The following is a 24,594-nucleotide window of genomic DNA, read 5'->3' on the forward strand; positions in this document are numbered from 1 at the left end:
TCTCCTATTTATCTACTAACTTTAGTACAGCTAATATTATAGAAAGTTAATTCAAGATTCAGAATTATCGAAATGCAGTAAACATAAACGATTCACTATTTAAATCATCAGTATTCGTAAGTTAATGAACTCTACCGCAGTAAAAAGCTCGTTTGTAAGACAAATTAACACATTTGTAGAGACTATTTCCATTTATAAAACATATGAAAAGCTTTTACTACAGCCACAAGTTATAACGTATTCAACATCAGCCTGTAAACATTCAGAACGTTTCGTATTTTAATAGTAAAATAATAAATGCGAGATAAAATCCGTGCGCGTGGTGAAAAAACTTTCACTAACAAAAGTCGCCTATCGCGTACCGCGGCCCGTACGCCGTACGCCGTACGCCGTAGGTCGTAAGCTCTCAACTCAAAGCTCCCCGCTTTAGTCTGCCGGCGACTTCCGACCGGTGAGGTTGCGTCGCTGAGTTCCGCGCATCGCGAGTGAGTGACGAGTGAGTGACATGCCCGCCCGCGCCGTGGCCTTCCTCGCCACCGCGGCCCTCGCCCTCGCGGCCTCTCCGCCCGACCCTTGCTACGAGGAGGGTCGCCCGAGGCGCTGCATCCCGGACTTCGTCAACGCAGCCTTCGGAAACCCTGTCATCGCATCCTCCATATGCGGAAGACGAGGCCCCGAACGTCTGTGCGACCCACCGGGAGATCAGAACCCGGAAAATGCTTGCCGAGTTTGCGATGCCGCACGCTCGGACCGAAGGCATCCCCCTACCCATCTGACAGACTTGAACAACCCTCACGACGTCACCTGCTGGAGATCTGCCGCTCTAGCCCCGGCTTCCTACGATTCCCCTCCAGACAACGTCTCCCTAACCCTGTCCTTAGGAAAAAAGTATGAGCTAACCTATGTCAGTTTACAATTCTGTCCCAAAGCAGCCCGTCCTGATTCCGTGGCGATATACAAGAGCGCTGACTACGGGGTCACTTGGCAACCTTTTCAGTTCTATTCGAGTCAATGCAGACGCGTGTACGGGCGGCCGAATAAAGCTACTGTGACCGCGGCGAACGAGCAGGAAGCTAGATGTTCAGATTCCCATAGATTGGCCGGGGAGAATTCCGGTGGAGCCAGATTAGCGTTTAGTACGCTGGAAGGGCGTCCGAGTGCTGCTAACTTCGATATATCTCCTGTTCTGCAAGATTGGGTGACTGCAACTGACGTACGGGTTGTTTTCAATCGCCTCCACATGGTGAATGAAGGGGATGAGGTGGACAATAAGAAGCAGGCAGCGGCTGGGACTCAGCATTACGCTGTGTCGGATTTTGCGGTCGGTGGTCGGTGCAAGTGCAACGGACACGCGTCAAGATGTATTCCTGCAAAGGCAGAGGAGAGTCAGGTTCAGTTAGCGTGTGACTGCAAGCACAACACCGCTGGAAGAGACTGCGAGAGATGCAAGCCGTTTCACTTCGACAGACCGTGGGGACGAGCGACGGCGCGCGACGCCAATGAATGCAAAGGTTTGTGACTTGAGCAACAATGTATTTTTTGTATAAAATTTTATCATTAATGAATTATTTGTGGCAATAATACGTACTTTTCTTCTTGTACATCTCCATTATTGGAGGTTGGTCATCATGTCGTCACATAATTTCCTGTCTTTTACTTGGTTTTATCTAAGTCACGACTTTCTTTTTCCACCGACTTCTTCTCTTTGCTCATCACAAATGATCTTTCTGCGTGTGATGGTCAAAATTATGACTCTATTTTTTCCGATGCGTCGCAAAAGGCACTCATAAGTATGCAATTGCCCAGGTTTTGTGAAAATTATATTCGTTTTCAGGACCTCAACGCGGAAGATTTAGAATTCAAAGCCTTATCCATAGGTTTTATCTAAGCCTTGGTACTTGAATGCTATTTAAACGTGTATTTCCGCGTTGCTTGGCTTGTTATTTTATATTCTAAGCTATTCCATATTTAAAGAGATTGCAAGATACAAGCAGATACAAGTTAAAAACGACGTCCTATTTTGGACACGCATAATAAGAAATCTGTACTGATATGGGAAATCTGGTGAAAATGTAGCACTCTATCAATTATATTTTGACAGGTTACGCCAGCCAATATACTGTTGAGAAAAGAGTTTTTTTAAACTGGTTTTACGATTCTAACCCTTTGGAGAAAAGAAAATGTTCGCGAAAGTTTTACAGTGAGTGCCTTTTGAGAGTTGAGAAAAGTTCAAAGGAAAATTTCGGATGCCTGAAAAGGACTTTCAACAACAATTTTTTGTCTTTACCTTAATAAGATACAAATGAAAGTATAGTAGTACCAACTGAAGACAGCTACTTTGAACAAGTGTAAATTAAAAATTTATAACACCCCCGACGATCCAAAGTATCTGAGTTTTCCAAAACATCATTTTCAAATAAATAATTATGTATTTAGGCAACGTCCATCTTGACAGCTTGACATTTGTCTATTGACATAATATTATGAACCTAACGGTTATCTAACCTTCTTTTCTACAAGAAAACTAGAAAAGAGCTGATAACCCTTAAACGGCTGAACCAAATTTTTTAGATTATAGCTAAGAACACAAAAAAAACTTAATTAAAATCGGTTCATTCGTTTAGGCGCTACGATGCCACAGACAGATACACAGATACACAGATACACAGACACACAGATACACAGATACACACGTCAAACTTATAACACCCCTCTTTTTTGGTCGGGGGTTAAAAAACCGATATGCATTCAAAGATCGTCGTAATTTTCTTGAAAACGAATGAAACAATATACAACCCACATGAACATGAAGTTTTGATTAAACTCTGTTTGAAGATAATCTACAACAATGTAATAAGCCTCTATCAAAACTTCTATATTATGTAACTGAGGTTAAACTAAGTGTTTATAGTGAACTAACACTCAGTGACATAAGTTCTGAATGTACGCATCAAAACCAGTTTAGTAATTGACAGTAATCAAGAGGTCTGAGGACTGAAAATGCCTCTCCCGACTTTTTGTACCTTCAAGGTCTCTCAGAAATATTGCTTCAAAATTATGTTAAATTACTTTTGATGTTGCAGAAAGATTAAGATGGTTTGGTGATGCGAAAACTGAAAATGATAAAGATAGAAAAGTTCTGTTGAAACAAAAGAGATTTGGAGAACTAAACCCAGCATTTGACTATCAAAACTTTCGATTATTATCAAAAATCTTAGCTGTCTCGGTGGCAGCACTTTATTTTAGTACATCGATGACTTTAGTAGTTTCCGGTCTAGTTAACTATACAAAAGTAACACAGAAGAATCACACTTTCTATTATTTTATTGAACATCTAAAAATTCTATACAGAATCTAGCGCATTGTGGCATTCTTTGTCTAAACCAGAATAATATAATAAAGGTTTTTAACTGTAATTGAAACTATCAGATATCCATAGCCGTATAAATCGTAAAATCGATATAAATATTCATAAATCCATTATTATCCAAATCCAAAATCTCATATTCCTAACAAGTTTTATCTAAAGTCTAAACTACAAGTTTTTTGACGGTATATTCAATATTCTAGTTACATTCTACAGCAAGTGTAAATTAAAAATTAATAACACCCCCGACAAGTGAAGGTTACAGTAACTAGAAAAGAGCTGATAACTTTCAAACGGCTGAACCGATTTTCTTGGATTATAGCCAAGAACACTCCCGATCAAGCCACCTTTCAAACGAAAAAACTAAAAAATCGGTTCATTAGTTTAGGTCTTAGGAGCTACGATGCCACAGACAGATACACAGATACACACGTCAAACTTATAACTTCTTTTTGGGTCGGGGGTTAATAAAATAAATACACAAGCATCACATAAGTGCAATTTGTTCAAAAAAAGTTTCTGATAGTCTATTTAAGTTTAAACAAAGCGTAATTTAAGAGTCTGTATTTGAATTTTAAAGTGTAATAAGGATTAGATAGGCCTCTAACTCGTCTCTACGGAGGGCAATAAAAGTCCGCGTTATCTTCTCGCGTTCAACTTATTATAAATCTGTTCTTCCTTATCTCCTCCACTGTATTTATATACATTTGGAGACAAATACAACGAATACTTTGTATCTGTTATCGGAATTAAAATATTTGTTAACTTATTTTGTGTACATCGCAACGTTCCTATTTACTTAGTAATTATGCATTTGAATTGCATTATTTCCGGTTTCTCTCCTTTATATTAATGGTTGTAGATTCAATAATTGATAGATGCAAAGTTCTTTAAACAATTTTTCTTCGATTTGTTTGAAAATTCCATAGCAAGTTTTTGAATTGCTTTTACATAAGTTAAAATACAATGAAATTCAAAGCTCATTCTAAAGTCAATCTTTTACATGTTCAAGAACCCTACATCGATGATAAAAAGCGGTCCGAATTCATCAGACTTACATGAGGAAGTTTAGAATATGATTTCTAAGGAGCGTAAATCATAGTAGGTTACATTAATTATTTTCTTATAGTTTAAGCATCGTGACGATTTACTTACCAATGTTTTAAAATTGATAAATTGTAAATATCAATAAAAATACCAAAAGAAACTAATTAAATACTATTTCGACAGAAAGCAGTAAAATAAACATTAAGTTAGTACAAAAGCGAATAAATCAAACTTTATCCGAAATTAATTAAAATTTATAGCCCCTTCGCTTCTAAATGAAATAAAATCTAACGGTGGGTATCAATTAGCAAATTAAATTTACAAACGCTGATTAAGCAAATACTAGTCCAATCTAAACATACAAGCTTTGATAAATTAAACATAAAGTTATAGAAAATAACTGTATTGGAACTGATTTTATTTGAAAGCCATTTTATACTTTTTATATGGGATAGAAGAAATAAAATCATTAACGAATGTTGGAGTTATACTGCAATTTTGGAGCTGGCGAAAAAAGCGTGTAACCTTATTACATGAAATGAAATTTCACAGTAAAGTTTCAATAGCTTTCATTCAAAAAACTGAATGGAATCTATTGAAACTTTCCTGTAATTTTACCGTGTACTCAATTTTAGCACAGTTTTGGACCGTTTTGCTTAGAAGCGAGTTGAGAATTCTATTTAGTAAGCCAAAAACGTCCCGATTAACGAAAAAAATGATTTTGATCAGAAGTGTAGGCACAGCTTTTTTAACCTCTTCAATATTTAAAAATATTTTATTTTGTTTATTCAATATTAAAAACGATATTTCATGAATAGTTTACTATACCAGGATATCTACTAAATAACTGAATTCGCATACACAATAGTTAAACTAAAATAAAATCTAAAAACCATGCCAAAGTAGGTATATAATTTACGAAAAGCATCAAAATAATACTCGTATTATAACAATGGACGTTCGTAGATATGTGTACAGTGTACTGAATATGAGCAGTAGAAGTAATTATTACTTCTTTAAAGTAAAAAAGGGATTATTTAAGGAACATGCTTTTTGAAAATATGTATAATGAAGAAAATTGGAATTCATTTTGAATCCATCAAACTTTTTCTTTGCCGTAAACTTTAACTGAGCCCCTAAAGTCATTACTTAGCAATAAAAATTCATGTAGCAAAAACTTAACAATCAAAACTCAGCGAAAATTTAAATTACAGATTGGAACTAAAAGTTACCTATTAGTAATAGGCACTTGTTTATACAAAATAGATGTTTTTAACCCCCGACCCAAAAAGAGGGGTGTTATAAGTTTGACGTGTGTATCTGTGTATCTGTGTGTCTGTGTATCTGTGTATCTGTGTATCTGTGTATCTGTGTATCTGTCTGTGGCATCGTAGCGCCTAAACGAATGAACCGATTTTAATTTAGTTTTTTTTTTGTTTGAAAGGTGGCTTGATCGAGAGTGTTCTTAGCTATAACCCAAAAAAATTGGTGCAGCCGTTTAAGAGTTATCAGCTCTTTTCTAGTTTTCTTGTAGAAGAGAAGGTTACATAACCGTTAGGTCCTTAATATTATGTCAATTGACAAATGTCAAGCTGTCAAGATGGACGTTGCCTTGATACATAATTATTTATTTGAAAATGATGTTTTGGAAAACTCTGATACTTTGGATCGTAGGCGCGGAATAGTCCAAGAAAATCGGTTCAGCCGTTTGAAAGTTATCAGGTCTTTTCGGTCTTTTCTAGTTACTGTAACTTCACTTGTCGGGGGTGTCATAAATTTTTAATTTACACTTGTATTGATCATTTTTATAACAGCTAAGCTGTTAAATAAAAGTATTTAATTTAGTGCTCAACAGGTTTTCTAAACTCTTGGATATTTATTAAATCTGTTTTTAACCCCCGACCCAAAAAGAGGGGTGTTATAAGTTTGGCGTGTGTATCTGGGTATCTGTTTGTGGCATCGTAGCTCCTAAACTAATGAACCGATTTTAATTTCGTTTTTTTTGTTTGAAAGTTGGCTTGATCGAGAGTGTTCTTAGCTATAATCCAAGAAAATCGGTTAGAAAGTTATCAGCTCTTTTCTAGTTATTGTAACCTTCACTTGTCGGGGGTGTTATAAATTTTTAATTTACACTTGTGAACTTTTTATTATTTGTTTAGTTATAGTGGCAATTGAAATACAGGTTGTGTGAAAATTTCAACTGTCTACCTATTGTGGTTCACAAGATACAACCCGTTGACAGACATTCGGACGGACGGACGGACGGACGGACAGCGGAGGCCTAGTAATAGGGTCCCGTTGGGCCTAAAAGATTAGTTCTTATGAAATTCTTTTCTGCATCCAGTTTTCACAGATTAGTTCCCCTGCGTAATAGCGCAAATAAAACAGCCTCGCGCTTGATCGGCTTCTTCGGTGACAGCTGGCTAAGTTTTTTGCTCGACGAATCAGCGATGGTTCAGCAAGCGTGGCTATTTTTATCACCGTTCCACAACAGCGCGATTTTTTGTATACTATTTTACTCTTATACGATATTGTACGAAAAACCGGCGAAGTGCAAGTCGGACTCGCACACGAGGGGTTCTGCACCATCGTACAAGATAATACAACCACTTTTATGTACAACTAGCTGATGCCCGCGACTTCGTCCGCATGGATTTAGGTTTTTCGATATCCCGTGGGAACTCTTTGATTTTTCGGGATGAAAAGTAACCTATGTGCTAATCCAAGATATTACCTATCTCCATTCCAAATTTCAGCCAAATTCGTCGAGTAGTTTTTGCGTGAAGGAGTAACAAACATACACACAAACTTTCGCCTTTATAATATGTGATTAGTGTGATGTGATGATGCAAGTTAAATACGGACAGCGCCATCTATAATGTAATTTAATGAACTAATATTCATGAACATATTTCAATTTTTTTGTGATGTTTGGGAAGTATCCGTTATAGTAGTATAAGTAAAATTACGGATCGAATAATGTAAAACCGCTTTCACTTTGTCAAAACAAACAATAACCTGAACAACAATGCTGATTAACGAAAATTACAGTCGCATTCAAACAAACCAAGTCTCTATCATTAAGGGCGTACCCACCAAAACATGCATACAAAAAGTTAATACGAAATCTAAACAAACTGCAGGTTGCGTCTCATTATATTCGATGGTAATAGATAGTTAACGACTACTCCTTATTACTGTCATTATGACATCCGCTAAGAATTCAAACCCGTGGGCTGAGCTGTAAAATTTGTCCATCATAGCACATATTATGTTTATTGGCTATACCCACACAACCTTAAATCATCTCTTATTATTCCTCGGGATTAGCATTTTGTTAGGTATTTATTTAAGATGGGATTAGGTGTAGCTAATTAATTATGATCCTAAATAAACAATATTTTAAGTCTGTCAAGAAAAGCTTACTAGTAGCTTGCTAATAGTTAGGTACCGTATAGTAAATATTGAAATGCTACCGCGACTTTATTGGCGTGGATTTAAGTTTTCAAAGGTCCCGTACCTCAAAAGGAAACTCTTAGGATCAGTTCGTTGTCTGCCTGTCTGTAAGTACCTATGTGTGTCTGTCTGTCAATACCCGTCAAAGGAATCAAAACCTATAGGGTACTTCCCGTTGATCTAGCAGGTAGAAAATAGCAATGTCTTAGCACAAGTAAAGAGGAAAATCCGAATACATACTATGCACTAAACCGCGGTTTTCAGATTTATTCCTGAACTTGTGCTATAAGACCTACCTAGCTGCCAAATTTCATGATTCTAGGTCGACGGGAAGTATCCTATAGGTGTCAAGACCTATCACCTATCACCTATAGGATACTTCCCGTCTTGAACCCTAAAAAAACCGGCCAAGTGCGAGTTGGACTCTGAGGTTTTCTTGACAGACACGACAGACGGACAGCCAGACAGTCAACGAAGTGATCCTATAAGGGTTCCTTTTTTCCTTTTGAGGAACGGAACCCTAAAAGTTAGAAAGTGGAACACTTGCCTAACTCTACGTAAACGGACTCACGAGTCTATGGACAAACTAACGTTTTTATTCGAGTTAGGATTAAAAAATCCGTAGGTAACTCACGATTCCTAATGTAGCATTATCGACCTACATATCGCAGACCACCGCAGCGTCACTCCGTCTCCACTCTCCGCCCATTCACGGCCAAAGCTGCTCGCCCACGAGTGACCAAACACCGAACATCCGATCACCCACCCACTCTAATTATACCGATCCTAACCAGGTGCTCCTAAATATGCAACTTGCTAAACGCATTGGTCAAATTGACTTTGCCATAAACGGACGTTGGCGTTGATATAAAAACTCGTCTCGTCTCACAGTTTTTTAAACTCTAACTGCGCTTTCAAGCAAAACGTTTCAGATTTCATCCTATTATTTCTTGTTTGAACCAGATTCGGTCTTGTGGGATGTTTGTTTGTTTGTCTACTAATGCAGACAACTTTAGCTACTTCTAAGAAGCAATATTATCATCTGATCCCAATACTGAGGACGGGTCTTAGGATGAAAAAAGTTAAGGCCATCATAGTCTATCACAGTGGCGTAGTGCGGATTGGCAGACCCATCAGAAAACCCTTTGTCTACCAAGGAGAGTTGGCAAAGCCCTCGTTTGAAATATGTCTGTTGGATCTTTTCATTTTAGAACGAACTTACTTTTGGGTCCGTGAGTTGTAGTTGATAACTATTTTCATCATCTAAGAGCTATAGCTACGAGGGTTCCCTAAACTGATAAGAAGCCCCACAACGAAATCTTCTGGTGCTTATTCTTCTTTATTAAAAATGTATAGGGGAATTTAATTCCCAAGGTTTTTAGCCATTTTAGTAACCCTTTTTAGGATTTTAATAAGTTTGCCTTTAAAAACAAAAACTTTAAAAACATCTACAAAATGTCATTTGGAAGTATATTATTATGGTTATATTTTATGGCAGGGAAGAGGGGTGGCAGTACGGTGTTTATTTGTCAGTCCAAATATTGTTGTTTCTCATAAAGTAAGTTATCTACCTCAAACTGGTAAGTTAAGCGGTCCTTGGGGATGAAGTTTCCGCCAACGAGAAAGGGGGGTTGAAAAGTTTTTGCGACTATAATGAAGAGCTAGTATAAAAATGGTCAAGCGCGAGTGGGACTCGCACGCGAAGGGTTCCGTACAATCGTACAAGAAATAACACATTTTGTTTTTTTTCATAGCAGGCATTTTGAACTAGATTTAAGTTTGGAATTGTTATTTTTTAACTCCCGACCCAAAAAGAGGGATGTTATAAGTTTGACGTGTGTACCTGTGTATCTGTGTGTCTGTGTATCTGTGTATCTGTGTATCTGTGTATCTGTCTGTGGCATCGTAGCGCCTAAACGAATGAACCAATTTTAATTTAGTTTTTTTAGTTTGAAAGGTGGCTTGATCAAGAGTGTTCTTAGCTATAATCTAAAAAAATTGGTTCAGCCGTTTAAGAGTTATCAGCTCTTTTCTAGTTTTCTTGTAGAAAAGAAGGTTAGATAACCGTTAGGTTCATAATATTATGTCAATAGACAAATGTCAAGCTGTCAAGATGGACGTTGCCTAAATACATAATTATTTATTTGAAAATGATGTTTTGGAAAACTCAGATACTTTGGATCGTCGGGGGTGTTATAAATTTTTAATTTACACTTGTATATTTGTAGCGACAACAGAAATACGCATTCTTCAAAATTTTAACTCCTTTACCTATTAGAGCTCACGAGATACAGCCCTCTGACAGATAGACAGTCACACGGACGGCCGGATAGACTCCTCATTTCTGATTAGATAACATAGAAGACACATGAAGAAGTTTAGAAGTAAACTCAAAATATCCCTCTCTACTATGTAATAATATAGTCTGGAAAATTAATACAGAAATTGTAAGTAGGTTAATAGTCTGTTACTCTTTTTAACACGCTACCACGTGTGAGACAGTAAATAAATCTTATCCTCCATTCAATCAACAGTAAATTGATTCGATAGCACACCGAGCATAATAGCGGCCCGTCAGAAAGTCCATTAATTGAAGCCCAGAGATACAATTAATTTATATTTTATCTTCATTCCCCATACACCGAATTATCTATGCCCAATCCATAACAATGAGGGTAACAAACTGGCCGATATGTGCGCCCACGCAGTTCTATGATGTCTATGTGCTTGTTCACGTTAACAGGCGATGGCAGCGGCGGTAGCGATATCAAACGTATGAAGAAAAGATGAAATACGTATCATAGTTTACGCTCATTTGAATGTCTTTAGAATTTGGCCTATCAATCGATCAATCATTTATTTGGTGTAAATACAGGTCGACAAAGATGTTGACGAATAAAAAATATTTTTAATTAATTCGGGTAAAATAGCGAGTTCATATTCTTAATATAAAAAAAAAATTCGACAGAAAAATAAAACCGACTTCAATAACCAAAAACACTAAAACTAATAATTTTTTTTTGTTTCTACACGTCTAATGTATGTATGTATGAAGTCGAGCTATTACACTGATTGCGAGCAATTTAATTATTATTTGAGTAATCGGGGAGACATAAAAAAAAGATTCCGACGAATTGAGGAATGAGAAATTGGAATTCCTCCTTTTTTGAAGTCGGTTAAAAATAGTCGTACCCTTATTATTATGGTTACACCCGCTACCGCGCCCGCGGCAGTTTGTTGACCCTGAACACGCTCTAATCAATATGAAGTCTATGATTTGTGGCCGTCGGGCTTTATTATCATAAATATTCAAACTCAGAAGAGTTTACTTTTTTTTCTAGCTAATCATCGACTGATTTTGGCCTTTTATTAACTTGAAGGTCGTTATTACATCTCTAGGAATATAATGGAAGTAAAGAGGGGATCATCATCATCATCATCACCAATCCATCGCCGGCTCACCGTCAGCGGTGGTGGGAATGAGAAGGGTTTGGCTATACACTACCACGCTGGTCAAGAAGCAGAACTCACGCATATATTTAGAGAACAATAGGTTTCCTGTTTTGCTTTACCCCTAATGAAAGTGATATTTAAGTAATTAGGTACTTACAAGTGTAAATTAAAAATTTATAACACCGAATATATAATTATTTAGTTAAATTTATAACAATTTATTTATTTATAATTATAATTTATTTATAATTAATTAATAACAATAAAATTTATAACAATTGAAGGTTAGAGTAACTAGAAAAGCTGATAACTTTGAACCGATTTTCTTGAATTATAGCTAAAAACACTCTCAATCAAGCCACCTTTCAAACAAAAAAAACTAAATTAAAATAGGTTCATTAGTTTAGGAGCTACGATGCCACAGACAGATACACAGATACACACGTCAAACTTATAACACCCCTCTTTTTGGGTCGGGGGTCAAATATACTGTTTTCTGTAACTTATAGGTATGTAACTTTTTCTGTATTTTTTCAAAATAACACCCATTCATAATTATGGATAGTAATGGGTAAAAATGCGAAAGCAGGTAGATATAATTGTCTTTCAATGACGCTGCAACAGATCAACAAATCGACGTGAATTGTTTGCATGGATAGGTATAGTTCAAGACCTGGAGGGCGAAAAAGGGTACATTTCATCCCGGGAAATCAAGGAATTGCCACGGGTTTTGTAAATCCTAAATCCACGCGGACTTAGTCCGAGACATCATCTAGTAGACTTGCTAGTAGATAGATAAATGGATCCACCAGCGAAAGTTTCGGACCGGGATAGATTAGAATTATTTAAATTAGTTAAGTTTGGGATGCTAGTTCCTGGTCCGAGGCACGCTGCATTGAAGTTAGCTAATGAAATGACTTGATCTGAAAGTTACCTTGTAGTGATGTTGTAGAGGCATTGAATAGAGGGATCGTGAATGGAAGGGACATGTTCGTTAGCTATGGGCCTCATAAGTAAGTCACTTAGAGGGCGATGGAGAGAGCTATGCTTGGAGTTTGTCTACGTGATCAATCAGAAATTATATTCAGATAAAAAAAAAAGATTCCGACGAATTGAGAACCTCCTCCTTTTTTTGAAGTCGGTTAAAAAGGCGACCATACAGCGGTGGTCGAGACTGGAGTTTCGCCAGCAAAGGAGAGTCTTCGTCCATGAGTCTTCTGGCTTGACGATCAACGGCATCCAGAGCTAGTTCGTACTTAGCGGAGCCATCATAGAACTGACCATCATAGACTGCAGAACCCCATGCTCGACCTGACTTGTGCTTGATACAAATGTATGTGTGTATTTCTATTGCCGCTATAACAATAAAAATCCGGCCAAGTGCGAGTCAGACTCGCGCACCGAGGGGTCCGTTACTCGGGTATTTTTTCCGACATTTTGCTCGATAAATCAAAAACTATTAAGTATGCGTAAAAATTAATAAAAATCTGTTTTAGAATGTACAGGTAAAGCGTTTTCATATGATACCCCACTCGGTACAGTTATATTACTTTGCTCTGCGAGTAGGGTGGTAACTAGCCACGGCCAAAGTCTCCCACCAGATCAGACCAGAAATTTGGAAATTATAAAATTCCACCCTGCCGGGAATCGAACACGGGACCTCCCACTAATAAGAAAACAGCGCTTACCACTGCGTCAGGGAGGTCTTCAAAAACCGATTTTCTGTGTCCCATAAGGTCACAAGAACAGTGAAAATAAATCACAGTGTGAAGTTAACCGGATACATGATGTGGTCTGGATAGCCTTGCTTTATTACGATGTTTGAGTGCTAAGCGAGCGTCGCGCTTTGCACTTGATCACAAGATTTATTTTATTGCTCGCACCTTCGAGCTTTCGTTTTATTTGTTAGAAATAGTGATGTGACCATTGCTGTATCGAAAGTTATCGATTAATCTGACATTATGATCTATTTCATTAGGTTCTCACTATTTTGTGAAAGCGTCTGGTAATCTATCGCATTGTAAATATGTATTGTAATACTAAAAAAAACTCTCATTACGTTATGTAATTAAAGAGAAGGTGTCAACACAAGTGGTATCACAAATAGTAGCTTAGTAAGTCACTAATAGTAGTGTAGTTTTTGGAAAATCACAATTTTATCTCAAACTCCATCACTCCAACTCCAAATCCAGTATGTGGTAAATACTTACGATTTTTCAAAAACTATAAGACTTTGAGTTTTATGACTTTTTAATCGACTTCAAAAATAGGAGGAGGTTCCCAATTCGTCGGAATCTTTTTTTAACCCCCGACCCAAAAAGAGGGGAGTTATAAGTTTGACGTGTGTATCTGTGTATCTGTGTGTCTGTGTATCTGTCTGTGGCATCGTAGCGCCTAAACGAATGAACCGATTTTAATTTACTTTTTTTTTGTTTGAAAGGTGGCTTGATCGAGAGTGTTCTTAGCTATAATCCAAAAAAATTGGTTCAGCCGTTTAAGAGTTATCAGCTCTTTTCTAGTTTTCTTGTAGAAAAGAAGGTTAGATAACCGTTAGGTTCATAATTTTTGTCAATTGACAAATGTCAAGCTATCAAGATGGACGTTGCCTAGATACATAATTATTTATTTGAAAATGATGTTTTCATGATGTTTTGGAAAACTCAAATACTTTGTCGGGGGTGTTATAAATTTTTAATTTACACTTGTATTAACGATGTTTGGATTAGATACGAATACATTAATTGACATACACATATTTTCTGAATTGTCGGAGTTGCCAATAGATACTCCTGCTCATACTATTTAGTGTTGAATATCGATAAAGTGAGAAAAGACCACCACTAGCACGCAATATTTATTCAAAAACAAATCGAATGGCTTCACAATAAATCTGAATTCAGTTTGTCGGTATTTCATAAGTTTGGAATATGGCATTTATGGATGATAACGATGTGTTACTGTTTCGTTATTTATGTGATCGCGAGTGCAATAAAGTATAACTTATCTAATCTGTGTTTGTCCGCTTGTTTGCATATCGTTATGTTTGCATACAAGCAAAGTCACTCTGCATAAAGCAAAAAATTATTAATTCTGATAATAAAATTAAAGCAGCTTGGGATATCATCACGGATGAAACTGGGAAACAAAAAGTGCATAACAATAAATTGGAGCTAAAAATTAATAACCGTATTATTGACTCCAATATTGAAATTGCAAATACATTTGAGAATTTTTTCCAGAACATTCCAGTCATCACTACTAGTTCCCTTAGCTCTTCACCAACAGAAGCCTATGATCTTCTCAGGGCCAATGTCACTGAATGCGGTGTGTTGTTTAGGTTTGAATACGTTACTCCATATGACATTGTTAAAGTGTTCAAATCTTTACAAAGCAAAAAAACCGGAGATCTGTGGGGAATATCAGTAAAAATAATTAACAATATTATTGATATTATTGCGCCATATCTAGCCTTAATTTTTAATGAGTCTGTGGATACAGGCGCTTTTCCAGATCTCATGAAATGTAGTAAATTGATACCTCTTTTTAAATCGGGTAGCAAAAGTGACCCAAACAATTACAGGCCAATTTCAATTTTGCCAACACTGAGCAAGATATTTGAGAAAATCATGCTCAACCAACTGCTTCAGCATTTCAATTTTAATAAGCTACTCCATTCTGAACAGTATGGCTTCACTAAAGGTCGATCAACAACCGACGCGGCCGCAATGCTGTTAAAGCATATATTCAATGCGTGGGAGGGGTCACAGAATGCCATTGGTATTTTCTGTGATTTATCCAAGGCATTTGATTGCGTTGAGCACGAGACTCTTTTAGTTAAATTGAGCCACTATGGAATCAAAGACACTGCGCTTGGTCTCATTGCGTCCTATCTTAGTGATCGTATTCAAACAGTATGTGTGAATGATGTGAAGTCATCCGGATCAGCCTCACTAATGGGTGTTCCTCAAGGCTCTATTCTAGGTCCTTTCATGTTCTTAGTATACATAAACGATTTACCATATGTAGTCCAAAATATTTGCGATATCGTACTATTTGCTGACGATACGTCTTTGATTTTTAAAGTCGATAGAAATAAGGACAATTTTGACGATATAAATGGTGCCATATCTCAGGTAACTCACTGGTTTACTGTAAATAATCTACTTTTAAATGCAAAAAAAACTAAGTGTATTGAATTCGCACTGCCCAATACCAAGAACACAAGTAACATTAATTTAAGGATAAATAATGATATTTTGAAAATAGAAGAGACTACTACATTTTTGGGGATAACCTTAGATGCGAAGCTGCAATGGGGCACCCATATATCAACTCTTGCTGGCAAACTAAGCTCTGCTGCTTACGCGGTTAGAAAGATTCGACAATTAACTGACGTGGAGACCGCAAAGATAGTATATTTTGCTTATTTTCATAGTATTATGTCTTATGGAATCTTAATATGGGGTAGAGCGGCAGATATTGGGAGAATTTTTGTATTACAAAAAAGGGCAATACGCGCAATTTATAACTTAAAACCACGCGATTCACTTCGAGAAAAATTTAAGGAAATAGGTATCCTTACCGTAGCCTCTCAATATATTTACAACAACATAATTTTTGTAAGACAAAATATTCTTAGTTACAAGAAGGTTGGCGATCTACACAACAGGCTGACTAGACACCGTAACAGGCTTGCGACTCCTACGCTCCGTCTCAGGAAGGTCCAAAAGTCATTTGTGGGAATGGGTATAATCTTCTATAACAAAATTCCTCAGTCAATTTTGGACTTGCCTTTACACAGGTTCAAAAAATCTATTAAAAATATGCTCTTGAGAAAAGCATATTATACTATCGAAGATTATGTAAATGATAAAAAAGCGTGGATTTAAACTTCGATTCGCTCCAGCAATGCGCAGGACTTCAATTGCTTTTATACATGGCATAATATTGTATATCAAATCTTTGAAAAGAGCAACCGCCGAGTTTCTTGCTGGTTCTTCTCGGTAGGAAAGGCATTCCGAACCAGTGGTAGATGCTTTTGACGATTCGAAAGAACTTGTAAAAGTCTAATTGAATAAAAACATTTTGAATTTTGAATTTTGAATTTTGAATTTTGAATAGAGCCTCCGTGAGGTTTCTATTGTTAGGGAAAGTTTAGTGAGGAAAATCTATCGATCCATACTAATATTATAAATGCGAAAGTGTATCTGTATGTCTGTCTGAAATTTGGTACAAAGGTAGCTTGCATCCTGGAAATTCACATAAGCAACATTCAGTTAAGAAACTTATAACGAAATACGGAGGCGTCGACGTCACTGGCAAGCGTCAAATGTTACCTACAATTGACGCTAGGTACCGACAGTTCCCTCACTCTAGTTCACTCTGGCGTAGGTCATTGAGCTACCAAATCACCCCGCAGGTCGTGCTTATTGTCCCAAAAGTAGGTACCTATAGTACGCGACATGGTTGAGATGGCACCCCGGTTGCCATCTCAACCTGTCGCGTCTATAAACAGGGCGTAACCGGGGGTTATTCAGTCAGTCAAATGTTTTATTTGCTATATTGTGAACTTTAAAAAACAGGATTTTTTTTATTTATTTTTTTCTCGTGTTTTTGTGGTATCTTATCAGTAATTATCAGTATTATCACCTATCTTCGTTTTTGCTAGCCTTCTGGTTACCCTATATTATACTATCTACGGCATCCCTTCGACGGCACTTACTCATGAGAGAGAGACCATTACGTAGTGTTAGTGAAATATCATGGAATAGTTTCTATAAAAAGAGGCAAGGTATTTTAAATTAAAAGCTAGATAGCAAAACGTATTAGAAGCAAAAAGGGGTGAGGAAACGTTAGATATGCATTCACGTGCTGGCATTCAAATGATGTTGATACTGTGTGTCAGAGATCATTAGTGCCGTGGAAACAACGCGTCGCGTACTTATGGAAGATACTGTGCTTGCTTACTACATAATGAAGTTTAACCTTCTATAGAATCCAAAAAAAAAAACATTTATTCAAAGTAGGAACTAGATACCTTTTGATAGTCATAATTGTTAGATTTGTAAGATGATATAGTGGTGATAATTAACAACGTAAACTAAAAACTAAAGCTACGAGGGTTCCAAACGCGACGAGATCTGAGAACACAGAACACAATGACAGATAAAAACAATGATAGCCTAGTGGTTAAAGCTTTAGCCTCCAATTCGAGAAGTCTAAGGTTCGATCTCAGGCACGCACTTCTAACTTTTAAATATCACTTGCTTTGACGAAGGGAAACCTGCATGGCTGAGTTTTCCATAATGTTCTCAAAGGTATGTGATGTCTGCCAATTTACACTTGGTCAGCGGCGTGCACTATGGTCTAAACTCTAAAGTTTAGTAATTTAGAGTTTGTTGTGGGCTCTTCTCAGACCTGGGCGCGTTTGGAACCCTCGTAGCTTTAGTTTTAAGTTTAAGTAATTAATTATCTAATACTTTGAATACTTTGATTTTGATTTCGATTTTAATTTTTGTAAGAGAGGAGACACGTGCTCAGTAGTGGACCGGCGTGAAGGGTTGAGATGATGATGAAATGAAAAACTGCAACGCCATTATTGCTCAGTAGTAAGTGATAAGGTGAGCAAAGTTTAAGGAGCATTCAAATGATGTTGATGCTGTGTGTCAGAGATCATTAGTGCGCGCAAACACAACGTCGCGAATAAAAGATAGCACGGAGATGCCATGTACACTACTAATTACTGCACTCTAACTCGTCTTTCACAAAGCGAGAATTTTACTGAAGATATTAGGCATGCAACTTGGAATTTTCCCGGCTAACTTTACTGTAATAATGATGAATTTCTTGATGACATAGTTTATTGGAAGCAAATCGCATTCACATTCAATTACCCACTAGATCCATACTAATATTTTAAATGCGAATTATAGCTCAACGGTTAAAGGAACGGACTGAAAACAGAAAGGTCGGTTCAAACCCCACCGGTTGCACTATGTCGCATACGCCTAGCACTAGCTTTACGATTAATTGAGGAAAAAGTGGAATATTAGTCGGCATGCTAAACTTGGCTATAATTCTTTTTAAAAAAGTTTGTCTGTTTATGTGTTACCTTTTCAAGGCTCGTCAAGGCAAGGCCATGGCAAGGCTGAACCGATCTTGCGTCCTGGAGACGGACATAGGTATTCGTAAGATACTTTATATCTCGGAAAATCAAAGAGTTTTGTCAGTGGTAAATGGTAGTTGTAAAAAACAAAAACTACTCTGACGAAGTTGTATGTATATTTACTATATATATATTATATATTTATAATACGTTGATATAATATTAGGTAGCATGTAACCTTTTCAATAGAGAAACTGCTGAAAATCTGCTTTCCAACCGGTGGTAGAGTTTTGAAGAGTCACTGAATTAAATACTATCGTAAGTTGAAATTTAAAATTTTAAGAAATATTCAGAAACACGGTGCAGAAGGATTAAAAAGGCTTCAAATAGATACAAATTTATGTATCTTCTTGTTTTACAAGTTTATAAATTATACTTTAATATCGGCAGACGATCGAAACGAAGGATTAAAGTTGCTTTCTGGTTACTTTTTATGTTAAAAGTAATTTTTAAAGCCAAAAGCACAGTCGTCCGTTATGCGATAATCGTGGAATGCACTAATTTTGTCCAAAAAGCGGAGATAAGGTTTTATTTACAGCTAAATATTTATCCGCATGTTATCTGGGGACGAAAACTTGGCACGCGGTCAGATCGGATATGTTTACATGTTTCTTTTCATTAGAATAAAAAAACCGGTCAAGTGCGAGTCACGCCTCGCTCTTTTAGGGTTCTTACCCAGTTTATTTTTTGAGGTAGAAAATGGTCAAAAGTTGATTTCAAACTACGGAATATAATATTCAAGGCAAGACATTGCATCTCCTAGGCAAGCGTGCTCCAGCCTCCAAACTAGACCTCATAGAAATTTTTCCCTCCACGTAGATTTATTCTCGGTACTGCTTTTTACTGAAACTTGCTCGCTCGCTTGATTTTTCCAAAGCTTATTAAGTAATCAATTAACAAAATGTACGTAAATAAAACAGAAAGAACGATAAATCCGTGTATTTACCGCAAAGTGATGTGCGTACAGATAAATTAGAATGCATAAAACAAAACATTGTCGCCTTTGGAACACTGGAAGTGACGCAGGAATTTCGCCGAGACAAAAAAGGCCAGCAGTTTTTTGTTTGGCATTGTTCAGTGACTGGCCTTGTCTATGGTTTTAAAGTGATTTTGACCGAGATTTATTGACTATGCTATGATACTGTGTGCCATGTGCATGGCTTTTTGTTTTATCTTTACGTTTTATGTGGTTGTGATTTGAGACATACCTACCTAATTGATTTTAAAACTGAACCGGCGTAACCTCTTCCATAACTTGCGACGTGATTGAAGGACAAACTCAGAAACAAACACACTTTCGCATTCACAAATTACTAAGTAATGCCCGCGCCTTCGTCCGCGTGGATTTTACATATTTTTGAAATCCTGAAAAATCTGAAAACTATTTAATTTTCCGGTAAGTATATAACTCTGTGTCACTCTCCAGGCCTATATCCATGCAAAAATCACACCCATTCATTGCTCCGTTGCGACGTGATTGAAGGACAAACCAACAAAAAAAACATTTTTTCGCATTTATAATAAGGGTAGTGTTAATAATTTTTGACCCATCCCGTAATTTCTTTCAATAAACTAGGGATATAAGTTCATATAATAATCTCGCATAGATATGTTAGACATAAGGCCAAGTTTAGTTTATTGTCATAATTTAGAGAAATTAATGTATTTGATAAGAGCGTCTCGATGGGCGGTTATCAGTTTTCCGTAATAAAACAGTTATTAATTACTAGAAATAATTAACTTTAATAGTAACGTTATAGTTCAAATGACAGTCGTTGGACAATCAAATTGCAATTGAAGTAATTTATTTCTTTAACTGAGTAAACTCTTTACCCCCGGCCCAAAAAGTGTCAGTGTATCTGTCTGTGGCATCGTAGCTCCTAAATTAATAAACCTATTTTAATTTAGTTTTTTTTTTGTTTGAAAGGTGGCTTGATCGAGAGTGTTCTTAGCTATAATCCAAGAAAATCGGTTCAGCCGTTTGAATGTTATCAGCTCTTTTCTAGTTACTGTAACCTTCACTTGTCGGGGGTGTTATAAATTTTTAATATACACTTGTTACTATTATGTTACGTACAACTTTTCAAATTATTGTGGCGTAGATTAGATGAATCTACCTGGTTCGGAATGCCTATTTTACCGAGAATAAACACAAACGGCGCGCGGCGCGGCGGTTACTACGAGTATTTTCAAAATCTAGAATTGATTCTTGTATTTCAATTAAACCCCATTATTCTATGACAAATCAATCCTTTTATGACACATTATTAAGCCTACCTTGCAGATTTGTAGCATGTAGTCTAAGCTAAAGATTATCGTCATCATTAACCCTAGATGTCTACTACTGGACCTAGAGCTGCTTTAGTCTTGCGTCCATCTAGATTCAGCGGCTCCTTACGACTCGTATGATGTCGTCTGTTCACGTATTGGGGGGGGGTCTGTCCTGTAAGTGGTGCACTTTCCTGGTCTCCATACACCTTGGGACCTGGATGTCTATCGTCTATGTTTTCGAACTATATGCCCCGCTCATTGCTACTTCAGCTTTGCAACGCGTTGAGCTATGTGGGTTACGTTGATTCTTGTACGGATCTCCTCATTTCTGATTTGATCACGTAGAGACACTCCAAGCATAGACGAACTTACAGGTATGTTAGATTAATATGAGTTCCTGATAATATAACATTATAGTTAGTATTGATACCTCTATGCTCGTAGTTGTAATCTAATTTTTGTGCTCAGCAACCAAAGTCCCGTCTACATTCCTTCGGATAAAGCAATTACACGAACAATTTGAAAACTGCCATCAATTCCGCGCCGTCTCAATCGAGCCCCCTCGGAAGTTATAACTCATTTATTTGTCTGTTTGTTTGTGTGTTCACGTCATATACAAACGGCAAAGTCCTTTTGTGGTAGGTAGGGTAACCATGGATATTAAGATGAATGGGATAGTTTATTTACAAATAATTTTCATATCATTGTTATGAAATGAAATGAGACGAATTTACATTTTTAACCGACTTCCAAAAAAGGAGGAGCGGTTCTCAATTCGTCGGAATCTTTTTATTTCATTTAAGAGTCTGTGTCCCTTACAACATAATATCAAGACTCTGATACGGTTTCGGAAAGAAGATTCTTCTGAGAAGAGCCAGTAAACTCAGCAGTTGCTCTTCTTAAAAAAAATATTACATTATGTATCACTATCCAATATGGTATGCTATGCGAAAATGTTTGTTTATTGGTTTGTTTTTGTCCTTCAATCTGGTGAGCTTCTTCGGCTGTGGCTAGTTTCCACTCTACCGGCAAAGCCGTTCCGCCGAGCGATTCAGCGTTCCGGTACGATGCCGTGTAGAAACCAAAGGAGTATGGGCTTAATGAAAACTGCCATAACCCTTCCAGGTTAACCCGCTGCCATTTTATACTGCATCATCACTTACCACTAGATGAGATTGCAGTCAAGGGCTAACTTGATTAAAAAAAAGATCAAAACTATTACATAATAGACTAGCACCTGATAATTATATACTATTGTGAACTCTCAACTAAGTTGGTCCGACGTTATTAGTGTTATTAGTTCGTAGAAATTGATGAACTCACCGACAGACCTTTGTCTTAACTAACCAAACGAAGCGTTTAGCCAAGTTTTAAGTCTTAACTCCAAAGTAACTTTTGAACTTCGAATTCATAGTTTAAAGATCCAATCTGGGGTGTCCGACTTCGAAATTCTACTTCTAGTCTACTTTGTCAGAACTAAGTTCACTTAATTTGGAACATTTTGGTAGGAAAAATCGTGTTTAGTATTATAGACACACTTACGTATGTATAGATAGGTACTTACTCACTTACTTGTGGATTTTAAAAGCCACACCGAAGAAGTCGCGGGCTTCATCTATTTGGGACAGAGATAGCTTGCATCCCGGCGATATCGGCTAATTTTTATCCCGAAAAACCAAAGAATTTGCGTAATCTATTATTCTTCTCTCTATATACTTTATAATTGTTTTTATTTCTTCAAGTAAAATAAAGTATATTTAATTTCATTTATTTTCGGACCCAGTGCAGTTCCATCTAAATGAAATTTCATGGTAATCCTAATTTAATATTTACTTTACACAAACTTACACGATAATCTTTAAGCAAATAACAGCAAGGACTATTATCCTATACCCCGCTCAAAATCATCACGTTTTTTTGACATCGTTAATGTTAATGTGGCATTATAATTGATTTAAGGAGGTCTTGACCGCCCACTACGATGGCACAGAAGGATAGTTTAGTTTTGAATGCGTTTTTTGTATGATTGACAACAATGTGAGACTGTAACTTGCTGTTACGGGCAGGGGTGGGAAACCTTTTGATATTTTGCCTTTTTCGGCTGATATAAGTTATAATATACGAATCTTTATGATGATTATGGTATGAAGAGCCTTAATATATCAACGGTTAAAGAAGCGGACTGAACTCAGAAAAATTGGCAGTTCAAACTCCACTAATTATTATTATTGCACTATTGCCCTACTCCTAGTACAAGCTTTGTGTTTTGTTGGAAGGGAAACGGATTAAAAAAAAAATAATGATTGTGATCATACTTAGTTACTTTTCAGATATGCGTACCAATATATTCAAATCAATAAAATGCGTACCAATGTATTCAAAACAATAAAATAAAGTCCAAATCCTATGGCTATATTTCCAGTAGATTCGGTTCAGAGATAAAATAAATTATTTGTTTTTTATATTTCTATGCAACTATTTTCGATCAAATTAAACTCAGGGATAGAGTACGATAAATTCATCGCGGGCATCATGTGATATTAAATAAAATATCTTATGGTAGTAGGTACCAAAGATTTGTCATCACTGAATTATGGGAGATATTTTTTGTTGTTTTTGTATTTTTAAACAAATTGAGTGGTTAGCAGTAAATGTAGTTACAAGAAATACCACACAATAAAAATAAAAATACATTTAAACTTTAATTTTTTGTATCAAAGATTTAAAAACATGGGACCCATGGCAGTGGCTATAGTCCACCACGCAAGCGACGGATTGACAGACTTCGCAACCCTTGAGAATATTACGGGTAACTGTCAGGCATGCAGGTTTCCTAATGATCGCGACATCTTGAACAGGGCTCTCTCCGTCACTTACTCCATACAATCGTAGTTCCAATTTCATTTGAATATTAAGCAACCAAAGTCCATGAAATTTTGCAGACATATTCTAGAAACTAATATCTGTGCCTGCGGTGTTTTAGATTTTTCTACAAATATGTAGTTTTAAAATTACAGGGGCTCAAAGATTTGTATGTGCATTTTTAAGACCGCGTAACTTTGAAACCGAATATTTTAACAGAAATCTGGAAAACCACAGGAATAAATATTAGTTTTAAGAATATGTCTGCAAAATTTCATGGACTTTGGTTGCTTAATATTCAAATGAAATTGGAACTACGTTTGTATGGAGCGAGTGACTGAGAGACCCCTCTTAAAGCGAGTGATATTAATTTCCATTTCTTCGAAAAGTTAGAGGTGCATGCACGGAATCGAACCCCCGATTAAATCGAATAAAAGGCCAACGTCTTAACTACTAGTCTATCAACATTTTATTCATTTAATCAGCTTTATTCTAATCTTATTAACAAGCGTTCGCTAAGTAAATCTCAATGGTAATCCTCAGTGAAAGTATGTTAGTCGCGCACGTCGTATCTCATTAACTGCGACATGGTTCTGTGTTATTGCTGTCGGCATCCACTTACTGTATAGGCATTAGCGTTTTATGTGGACGTCAATAATTTCTATTTGCATTCTTTATTTAATGACCACAATATTGAATTATCTTCAATAGATAGCTTTAATACAAACACTGTAGGTATAGTCCGTCCGACATTTGATGGAGAAATTTGACAGGTCCTAACTACTTTAAAAAATTGATGTTTGTATGGACAATTTAGTAATATTTTCTATTAGGATTCTTTTTTTTGATGACCCATGTCATGTATCTATAAGCCAGTGTATACTCCAATCAATTAATTGAAGGAATTACTTGACAGGTGTAAAATCTTAGAACATTTTTAATTCTTAGATCTTAACACTATTTTTAACCAACT

At 36.6% G+C, this 24,594-nt stretch overlaps 1 protein-coding gene across 2 annotated transcripts in view; it reads left to right on the forward strand.

The window, feature by feature from the left end:
- Positions 1 to 447: 447 nt before the first annotated feature.
- Positions 448 to 24,594, forward strand: part of LOC123868012 (netrin-B-like) — a 167,653-nt gene continuing 143,506 nt past the window's right edge. For both annotated transcript variants that reach the window (XM_045910342.1, XM_045910343.1), the window contains exon 1: positions 448 to 1,511. In XM_045910342.1, the coding sequence (XP_045766298.1) occupies positions 506 to 1,511 (1,006 nt within the window). In that variant the 5' untranslated portion in view covers positions 448 to 505. The remainder of the gene's footprint in view (positions 1,512 to 24,594) is intronic.

This window comes from Maniola jurtina, chromosome 9, assembly GCF_905333055.1.
Source record: "Maniola jurtina chromosome 9, ilManJurt1.1, whole genome shotgun sequence".
In the NCBI taxonomy this organism is placed as follows: domain Eukaryota; kingdom Metazoa; phylum Arthropoda; class Insecta; order Lepidoptera; family Nymphalidae; genus Maniola; species Maniola jurtina.